General features: G+C 35.2%; 1 protein-coding gene across 3 annotated transcripts; it reads left to right on the top strand.

The window, feature by feature from the left end:
• Positions 1–50: 50 nt before the first annotated feature.
• On the top strand, positions 51–10,386 carry LOC132910683 (dual specificity protein phosphatase 15). 3 transcript variants are annotated; one of them, XM_060966554.1, is made up of 8 exons: positions 51–201; positions 2,197–2,567; positions 4,168–4,284; positions 4,361–4,485; positions 5,163–5,334; positions 6,178–6,356; positions 6,536–6,736; positions 7,203–10,386. In XM_060966554.1, exons 2-8 carry the CDS (start codon positions 2,547–2,549, stop codon positions 7,438–7,440), a joined length of 1,053 nt encoding a protein of 350 aa, XP_060822537.1. In that variant the 5' UTR covers positions 51–201; positions 2,197–2,546; the 3' UTR covers positions 7,441–10,386. The 3 variants fall into 3 exon arrangements, with proteins under 3 accessions (XP_060822537.1, XP_060822538.1, XP_060822539.1); XM_060966555.1 differs by having other exon boundaries at positions 54–201; positions 1,999–2,567; XM_060966556.1 differs by lacking the exon at positions 51–201 and having other exon boundaries at positions 1,988–2,567.
• Positions 10,387–11,070: the final 684 nt, after the last annotated feature.

Below are 11,070 nucleotides of genomic sequence, written 5' to 3'. Positions count from 1 at the left end.
CGCAACTGAGACAACGGGACAGTTTCGATACGGCGCACCCTCCTGCCAATCGAGTCGGATACCAAATAGTACGCATAGCGAACCTGTGCGTTACGCGGTTCGCGTATCTATCCATTAGATCGGCTGCTTCACTGCTTGTCTATGTGCGCGTACACAACCGTGTTAATTAGCAAAGGTGCCTTTACGTGAAAGTGTCGACAGGTAGAGTGAATTACGGTTCTCGTACGATCAATCGGTCCACCTATTGTAAAATTTTTCACACTCGTTACACACTGTAATCTTTCACGGTTATCTTTCCTGTTTTCCCTTGCTTTTTCTTTCGCTTTTCACTCGTTCATAATGAACAGCTTTCGATTCAGCCAACGAGTTACAATAACCAGGAGATCAATTAACGCGGAAGCCACAATTTGCAAGGCGAACAAAGTAAATACGACGAGGATGTTAATTGATTCGATTGCTGTGGGTCTCATGCGGTAATTTCGAGACGTGTTAAAAGAATCGAATGTGCAAAAATAAAATTGCAGTTGCCAGTTATACCCCCTACGTGATTCCTTAATGCACGAAAGAACGATGCTTATGTTTCTGCTTGTTCTCATTATGCATGACATTTTGAAGTATGACAACTGAAACAAACAACATTATGTTTGTGGATTAAGTCGATGCTATGCACGAAAATTGTTCAGTTTCATTGAAATGATACGATTGAGCTTGCATTGAAAAATAACGATACGAGTTCATTCATTTTAGTTCATTAAGTTTTACATGTAAAAGAATTGTTTAATATATTTCATTTGAATTACAATATCTAACAAACGGAAGCCTTGAATATTCAATAATTTACGTGTATTATAATAGTTGATTTTCCATAATGTTAATTGCAAGCGTAAAAAAAATTACATGCATTTGATATAATGCAAAATTCAATTCTATTTTGTGTAAGCGTTACTATCGTTATGTAATATTTATGAAAGGATAAAAATCACAGTAGAAACGACATTTTATTATCGCGAGAAACATTTAGTCCTATCCGTGGCCATTTAGGTCATCGCGATGAAAAAGTCGCGCGATTTTATTTCATCCATCCTTTTTTAGTCCGTCAGTCCGGTTGCTCTTAATTCTTCACTTGAATTTATTATCCCGTCGAATTTGACTTCTGGCAGGATCAGCACACGCAAGACCAGCTTCGATTTTGTATTTGGCAGGATTCCAACTAATACGGCAAAACCAAAGACGCGAAAACTTTTTAATTTATCGCCGTGGGGCAAATAACGATTGTGTCCGTTAGTCGCGTTTCATTCTTCTTGTTCTACAAATGCATCGTGCATTTAAATTGTCAGAGAAAATCGGCCAAAAAATATAGATTTCATCCGGCACTAAATGAAACAAAAGCTCGCCTTTAAATTGCACCGTTTTCCTAGCGAATGATAACTTGATCGCTTGCAACGAGCTCCCTTTCATTCTGCTGTTTATTATGCTTCTGCTACCATTGAATCAGAGCAAATAAGATATCAACATATAAACGATTGTCCGATCGAAGATAAATAATATTATTTTCATTATCTTTCCGCATTATAATTCGCTTATAAATTTCTATCGCTTTTATCGATAATAATCCATTTTTCACGAGCGTAACACGTGAAAGTTTGTCGTCGATCGTTGTTAGAAATTTCCATGAAGTCACGATCGTCGGAAATTGCACGCTCGAGTCGTTCTTTGACGCGGTGTAGTGGAATAAATACGTTGTAAATGCTTGCATAGATAGGTCCCGGTGGAAAAAACAGAAAAGTACAGAGAAACGCACATGCTATGACACACACTTCAAAAGGGGTTTCGTGACAATCTGCTTGATCTTCGGTTACGAGCAAGATTTATGGCACCAAAGTGTTCCATTTTTTTATTTCGTTTTTATCTTCTTCCTGCATTTTTTCGTATGAATAATGAACGAATATAGGCGGAAGATAATGAACGTGAAATAACGCGATTCTCGTTATGTGACAGTATTCTACTGTAATTCGCGTGAGAGACTGTGAGCTTATATTTTAGTAGTTTTTTATAATCTGTACAAAGTCCAATGAAACATTATCGTATAAAAGCAAAAGAAGAGGAGAAAAAGAAGGAAACGGGACTGTTAAAATAATAAAATAATAAAAGAAATATAGAATTGTTTGAAATACGAATTAGATTACGATTTTTTAGTGAAAAGAATATCGCAAGAATGCTGGTGCGAACATACCGCATTATGAGCATCATCCCCGACGACTTCGAAGGTTTCAATTAGGCGACGTAATCAAGTCAATCAAAACTTGTAACCAGCTTCGAGAACCTTCAACGATGATGCTGAAGGAGGGACGCGACGGCGGCCACGAACGATATTGTTGTCCAACAATAAGATCATTGGGGAGTGAGCTCGAGAGACGAAAGATAAGAGAAGATCGTCATCGAATCGTCCCAAGCGTGTCGACCGATTAAACTAGCTTTTTACCGTGAATTTATAATTCCGGCTGTGACCCGAGGGAATTTCGCGCGGAATAATATAAATTTACATCATGGGGAATGGCATGAATAAGGTGAGCAACTCACACACTCACACAGATAAGTTGCGTTTCAATTGGTATTTTCTGTCACCATTTCTGTTATCTATACGAATCATAAATGCTATTAAGATACAAATAAAACGAGAGCAATGTGGTTAAAATCATACAAACAGCATATATATTTGTGACATGCAATAATACTTTAACAAGGGCATAGTTATGTTAATATTTTAATGATGAAATAGTATTTGACAGTTTGGTTATTGCGTGCCTTAACCTGTATTGAAAAATATGCTAATGATACACGTGCTTCTACATTTTATTTTGTGATTATTATGTATGTGCATATTGTAAAATCATTATATCGTCGCCTCTAATTTTATCTGTCCTAGATACCGAAAATTCAAGATATCTTTTCCCTTCTGTACGTATATCTTGTTCGTTATATTTAACAAATTTCTATTTTTATTTTATATGTCGCGTTGATAATATGTAGAACCAGTAAACCAGGTAAAATGACTTTTACCGAGGCAAGAACATGATTACTTACGAAAATCACGGGATTCATATTTTTCATATTCTACAGAGGGACAGTTTTGAAATTTAATATATTGTCAATTAATTTTATATTACCTTCCCTTATCTTACCAATTTCTCTCCTGTACCCTTTTACCTTTGTATCTTCTTAACATAAATACTCCCTTTTCATCATCAAGTAGCATAAAAAATAATAGACTTATCATGTTTCTAATTAGCTATATATAACTGTAACAAATTTAGATGACAGGTCTAATATTATGTCCTGATGCAATACATAATTGTCGCATTAGCTAATTATACAATTTAACTAGCTCATCGAACAGTTCTTTCGATATTAATCGTTGAATCGACGGTTTAACGCTTACTGTCGGTAGGTATCGTACGTGCATAATATCGGTCGACGATGCATGCCGAGATTTTGATCGATGATCCCGAAGAAAAGTTAAGAGCTGGTACTATTGTTCTCGCGATTGTCTAGAGACACCTCACTTAAGAATGCGGTATCGATTAGACGATTACCGCGAGTCTCACCTGACTAAACACGTTCGAGTGATCATCCACAAAGATGAATGATTAACAGTGGAGCACCTGCATCAAAAAGCTGCTCTATCGACTCTCTTCTCATTTTTTTTTTTTTTTTTTCAACGCTATCTCAACGTTCACGTATCTCGAGTAGCGCTCGACTTTTTTTCTCTCTCCTCACGCTAATTGCGATAGAAGAAGAAGCAGCGCCAATTGAATCTGAAACGTACGTGTACTCGCGCGTGAGTTCAAAACGCCGCTCGTTAAGAATCTAATGAGTTCAATAACGAACGATCCGTAAGCAGATATTTCAAACGCTACAATTCAAGAAGAAGAATTGCACTTATACGTTTACGGATTTATGGCAAATTCAAATGTTCAGAAATATATAGGATATACATAATGTGTAAAATCATAGTCGCAAAATATTCAAGTGAAACGTTCGGCACACTCATTATCTAAATTCTATTCTCTTTATCGCGTTCATAAAAATGTGAATTTGTATAAGAATTCGCAGTTTAACTATGATTATATGTATATTGTGAGCTATTTTATTTGTTTGTCCAAATAGGTTCTTCCCGGTCTTTACATCGGGAATTATCACGATAGTAAAGATGCAGACCAATTGGAACGGTTTAAAATTACACATATTCTGGCGATTCACGACACAGCTCGTCGATTGCATTCTGTGAGTATATCCGGAGATAAAGTGTTTAACTTGGCTCGAAGAATTCTACGAAGTTAGCCCGGTATATTGTTTGTAGGACAAACATTATCTATGCATATTGGCGGCGGATAGTCCAGATCAGAATCTATCTCAGTATTTCTCTTTGTGTAACGATTTTATTCACGCTGCTCGCTTACGCGGTGGAAACGTCCTAATACATTGGTGCGTAATTATTTTTAATATATCTATCAGTATATCGGACTGTTCAGAAAATTGTAATCGATGGCAAAATGTAAGGAATATTGGGAGGTAGTCCTATCTTTCTGGAATTTTATCGAATATTATTATTATCATTGACGGACAGAGCAAAATAGCATTAGTGCATTTTAATTTAAAAAAGCGACTTCTTTTTTATCAACAATTGTTGGACCCTCGGTTAGTACTTATCATTGTTGGGTCATAGGTGACTACTGCAGTTTACTTAACTTCAAATTATATCTTTCATTTCATTTCATTCGACAAATATTATTATCAACATACAAATATGATATCGTTATCACGTGCAGCTAAAATACATATACATGAAATATCCTATAATTAAGCAACGTAATTTAAGCTATTGCCGAGGATTAAGAGCTAATTAAAAACAGTATTTATTTCAATTTTATTTAACAGATATTCAAGATAAATAAACGCCTTCCAATAGAAATATAGAGCAAAATGACTAATTACCAGAAATGCTACGAATTTTCTGAACAATCCAATGCTTAGCCTTTATCAAATCTTGAAAAAAAAACAAAAAAGAAAAAAGAAAAAAATATGAAGCGATTAATCTTTGATTTTAAACGGTATTTAACAACCGATCTGAAAATCGTTCACAAAACGATATTCGGTTTCAGCTTAGCCGGTATGTCGAGAAGCGTTACAGTAGCAGTGGCCTATATTATGACTATCACCAATCTTTCATGGAAAGAGGCACTTAAAGTTGTCAGAGTAGGTCGTTCCATTGCCAATCCAAACGTCGGTTTTCAGCAACAGTTGAAAGATTTCGAATCCAGTCGATTGCACGAGGTATTCAAATTAACGATCAAAAAGAATAGCCCGAGGCCGATCCTTCTTATGCTACATTTTTTTCTCTTTTTTTCTGCAAGAGATTCGATGTAATAAAAATGCGAACGATTCTCTCTAATTAGAGAGAAGAAAATCGTTTGAGATTATTCATGGAATCTTTAGCGATGACAAAGATGCTACATTATAAACACGACGAACCTTCAACGTTTGTTCGATGATATAGTAAGAGTATAGTAGAGTTATTTGAGACGCGTAAGCTTCAATAACTTGAAATTCAATCTTGAACTGTACATATAACTTGTGTATTATGAGACACCATTAGCCTGTAATATAACAACGAAAGAACAAGAAAATATCGTATACTGTATATATATAAGTGTAATAAAAAAAGATGACTCGAATAATTGTATAGTTGGATTGTTTGAGTCAGGCAGAAGGTATTATATAACCAGTAATAAAATAAACAACAAGATAATTTCCAGAAATAAAGTAATACACACGCGCTACTGAATCATAACAACTACGACTTCCCTCTTGATAAGTGAAAGTTATATGCTTGTAGAAAACTACATATAATATTTAACTGCATATAATAGAACTACTACTAATATTTCACTGTACATCACGCCATTAACAACGAGTTAAATAGTCTGTCTTTAAACACAGATTCCTTAAAAGTCACCCATGACCGAATTTGTTGAATTTACAAGGCAAATTACTTAGTCTTGCCCAAATATCCTTTTGAATCAAATAACTCTACCTTACCCTAAGTTTTTTCTTTTGCATGAAAAAATGGGTTGTTAATCTAAAAAATTAGCATGGAAATTCTCTCAACTGACACAGGAACGACGTAGGTTGAAACAACGATTCCCAAGCCTGGCGCTCGCGGAATCCGATGCAGAAGTGTGTCGCACTACTTTAGGAAATTACGAAACCATGGCACTGGCACGAGAAGTGTGCGAGGGAAAATGTGCCATGGGCCGTCCTTGTCCGACTGGACTATGCAGGCAATCTTCCAAAAGGTTTGTTAGTTCTTTGTGTCATTCTATCCAACTTGAGTCCGTTTGTCAGCGTCAAATAACGCGCCTATTATATGTATATAATCTTTCATCATCGGTTTTCTTTGATGTTCATGAAAATTTGTGAAAAGGAGGAATGGAACTGATCATTTGATACGTTTCATGTTTCTTTGTGCACATAGAAGTCCAAGAAGAAAGTCATCCACAGGCAGTACTAGCAGCTTAAATACAGGCAGAACTCCGCCGCAAACACCAAGAATGCTGCCATCCGCACCACCTTCACCAGCTATGCATCGATCAGCCAGCGTGCTCTCAACAGCGAGACCAAGAAGTGGTCCTGCTGGTTTGCATTATTATACCGGGGGATCTGCACCTCCATCCAGGTAATTTTATTTATTATTATACATAAACGTACTATTACAAGCAAAGTAATATTATTAAAAGAATATCAACGCCTTCGTAAATAATAAGATATTTAAGTAATAGAGTTATTTCAGAGTATTTGTAAAAGTAGTTGATGTATAGATATATAGTGATATGCATAGATTTTCGGATATCATGATATGCCAGACATTGTTGTTGTGTATACGTTTATTTATAATAGTTGATAGTGTTTTGATATGTAGATATGTTTCATTTATTTAATGCACATACCTTTTTTAAGATAATGAAATGTCAAAATATTAATGCGAGTCACCGTTGTATATGCATTTAGAGATGTAAAAAAGTACAAAATACGTACATATGTGATGTTATAATATTTAATAGATGAAGTGAATCATTTCATCATTTATAAGATGATTTCTAAAATACGATAGCCTTTACGGTTAACATGATACTTTTTCTTAGAGCGGTGTCGAGGGTTGACCTATCAGCTGCAGTGGCTTGCAGCAGTAGTAGCACGAGCCTAACATCGGTAGGCAGATCAGGGATGTCCAGTAGTAATTGGCGATTAGCGGCTAGGTCCGCACCAAACACACCGAGGCCGACGCCACCGGTTTCTCCGCAACGTTGGCCCAGACGAGCATCTACTCGACAAACACCCCCTTTACCAATATCGCCGGAAACTCCTTCGACAACGACGTAGTACTTGCGGAAAATTGCTTCGTTCTCGACTTTACCCGAGTAATCTGAACGTCGATTTATTTAGCGACATCAGTTATTGCCTGACAGCACCCTACAATCATCGTTAGTGATGTCTGACAATGTATTATGCTAGTGTATTGGCAGAAACCTAGTATTTCGTTGCGATTGTGTTGCACAATAGAAAGAGAAAAATGTTGAGAAAAACATTGACAAATTTTCGATAACGGAGCAAGCACATAAGTAACTTAAATTTTCGCAAAACGATGCCTGATCGTGCGAGTTTTTCTAAAAACAGTCTTTCAGCGAACCGCTTTCAGCGTAACTGCACCGTCACGAGGACGCAAAGATGCTTTAAAAATGTACGAATTCGGAAATCATGTCATTTTTAAGTACTTTACCAGCTGGCTGACAGCGAAGAGACTAAACGAAAAGCTTTATTATATATATTTCACCGGTCGAAAGTTAGAGGATACTTGTTTATTGATTGTATGAATGATTAAAGCATGGGAAAAAAGTTATGCCAGCTAATACAGCAAAATGCTCGTAACGTCGCGTTTGTAACTGAATCGAACGTCAGACGCGAGAAACCGCACAAAAATACGTATAATCTTTTCGTCGAAAGCGAACGTACGAAATCGAAATTCGACAATTATCATGAGCCGACGTTCGAGCGGCGGCGATTATATTTTGAAAACACGTTTGTTCGCGTGAGAAGGAATCGCGTACCGAATGTTCGAACATTTACACAAATATTAACCGACGCGATATAATGATTTGAAACGCGCGTGATAGCGATCATCGACAATCTTGCGTACGATTCTAGAACTCTTGTTAATTAACGTTTTTTTAAGGCGTACAATGAAAGTTTATAATTTACGATGAAGCTACTAAGAGTAATCGATCAACCGAACAAAACAATTTACTCGTAGAGATATCTCGATTACTTTCCAAACAGTAACGTTACTATCCAAGAAAAAAAAAAAAAAGATGGTAGAACTCGCTGTTAGAGATACAGAAAATCATCGCATCCGAAAGGAACGCATTTAATTCTCGTATTCGTTGCACGAGTAATTCAATCCCATCAATAAATTCACGTCGATCGGTTGTTGCGATACATAATGAAATTGGGCATCTGCGTTTTCTTCAATTCGTTCAACTGTAAATCAATGATTTAATAATTGCGTGCAGAATTTTGTTACGACGCGTTCTTCGATCGTTGAACGCGACGAATCGCTTTGAATCATTAAAACAGATATTATTTTGCTTCATCGATTTAGAGCTTAATCGCGATGTTTGATATTTGCCTTCAGGATTTCTAGAGATGCCGTTTACGAGAAAGTAAAAAGAAATGGAAATGGTAACCGTTCTCAGAGTTTATGTCGTTTTAACAAAGCACGATGAACGGAGTTATTGTTAACATCGAGACTAACGTTTAAAAAATTCTCTACTATTCGAACGAAACAGCGAGAAGAGCAAGAAGAGCGCGAGCCGTTGTTCCTCGAATCGTTGCATTGAGTTTGTTCGCAACCGTCCATTGCAGTTGTTGGATTTGTAGCGAAAACCACGCTGTTTAGCGCAAATTGTTAATCTAAAGGGAAGCATATTACATATACATATACGCGCATACACATGTATTTAAAACGGTGCGTCGATGAAAGTATTTTATGCACACTCTAGCCACCAACTGATTGAAAGATAATTACCTTCTAAATGCTGATCGTATAGAAAAAAAGAAAAAAAAAGAAGAAAAACAAGAATACTTTCTTTAATTTTTCATAGTTTTGTCGCACAATATTATTCGAGGCAATTAATTCGACTCGATCCCAAGCGCACTATACAACGATCTTTTCTAAACCGCAAATGAGAGACAGAAAAAATAATAGAAACGGCGTGTATATTAAGTTGTAACATAAATTTATCCTGTTTTTATTATATTACCAAGCGGAAAATGCTACAAAGCGAAAAAAGATGTTACAACTTAATACATGATATGTTAAGAGCGTCTCGTTTTCAGACGAACAGGACATATATGTGCATAAAATTCGACTTATCATCGTACACCTTGTATGCATATACACTTTGTAGGCATACGTTGTTGCAAAAGGATTTCAGAAAATTTTATAACTTGTTGGCAAATGGTGATTATTATGCGACTATGTCGTAGATTAGATAGACAAGTTGTTATTCTTTCGTGCACCGATGCGACGTACGATTCACACGACGAGTGAGAGAATAGCAAAGAGTTCGCAAGCGGATCTCCGATATCATCCCTCCTATCATCGAAGCGTATTTTTCTTCGCATAATAGAAACATTTATTTTTCTAACATCATTCGACTTATCATAGATTTACGAGAATAAAGTAAATAAATAAATTTTAGAGGATAGGCATAATGTGCGCAGTTAAAAAGTATAAAAAATGCGCTCGTTTCATTCGATTTTTTAGCGTTGTTCAATCCAGAAAGTGTTTTTAACAGTTTCGTCGGAGATCTATCGACTGAAATTGTTAAACTCATTTTCTTAATGTAAGCTGTGCTCTTTTGAATAATCTGATCATTAGAGCCTGTCCGAACTGATAGAAATTAAACCGATTGCTCATTTCGCCTTGTAGTTGCATAGTTATTATTTATTATTGTTGATTGTTACGTTAAATAGAGTTTGCATGTTATTAAAGCAATAACGTAAAATATATTCTAGCGACGGAGATTTATTCAGTCAGCTTCAGTGAGACTAGCCATCATTTCGATCAATTCAAAGGAGTACAGATATGATAATGTTAACAATTCAAAAAGTATTTTTTATAAACTTATTGTTTTCAAGGTTTTGCTCGATAATAACACATATCGCTGTTATATTAATTAAATATATATACATGTATACACCGGTACACACAACGCTTGACCATTTAAATACGAAAAAAATTAATAATATATATTTGTAGAGAACAAATTCTTTATGAATCGTATGTTATTTCAAGCTCCATTATTTCATCTAAAAGCTTTTCATTTAAACGTACAATTATATTTTAAAATGATTTTGACAAACACAGAACAAAAATTCGATATATGTTTATATTCTCTATTCGATGCCTACGCTATATAGTTTTAGGTTGTGACTGCAAAAGTGAAGTGTATTAAAATAAAAAAAAAGAAGAAAAGAAAGCAAGAGAGAAACTAAAAACAGATGGAGAGCATATTTAAAATTTGAAAATAATTCAATTTTTACACTTAACCAGGTAACTTTTGAAAACAGTTTAAGTCGCAATTATTTTCTTAAAATATTTAAGAAATATTATAGGACATCATATCGTCCTTTTTTTATTTATAAAATACTTAATACGGGATCAAACGAGAAATATTATATATTATTATTTTTCAAATTGTACGCAAAAGAACAAGCATGATAACGTAATATTATAAAGATAAAGATAATTTTTATTGGAGCTTTTGAACATTATTATACGCTTGCCCTCTTTTTATTTTTTTAAGAAGATTCATTGTAATTCTAAATTGGTTCATAGCGACTTAGACTTTCAAAGTTATCTATCTGAGTTTTTATTATATTTATACAATGACATGTTTCGGTATTAAAAAATATACAAGGCTTCTTCGAAATCCATGGTGTCTAATATTT

The sequence above is a fragment of the Bombus pascuorum genome, chromosome 9 (assembly GCF_905332965.1).
Source record: "Bombus pascuorum chromosome 9, iyBomPasc1.1, whole genome shotgun sequence".
NCBI lineage: Eukaryota > Metazoa > Arthropoda > Insecta > Hymenoptera > Apidae > Bombus > Bombus pascuorum.
Note: the sequence above shows the minus strand (reverse complement) of the source record. Positions and strands in the feature narration are given on the sequence as shown.

What these genes read in the sequence shown, in the direction of transcription:
- LOC132910683 (XM_060966554.1), top strand. Translation starts at nt 2,547, where the DNA reads ATGGGGAATGGCATGAATAAG. An exon ending in AATCCAGTCGATTGCACGAG is followed by an intron (nt 5,335 to 6,177) that starts GTATTCAAATTA and finishes CAACTGACACAG; the next exon opens with GAACGACGTAGGTTGAAACA. An exon ending in TGCAGGCAATCTTCCAAAAG is followed by an intron (nt 6,357 to 6,535) that starts GTTTGTTAGTTC and finishes TTGTGCACATAG; the next exon opens with AAGTCCAAGAAGAAAGTCAT.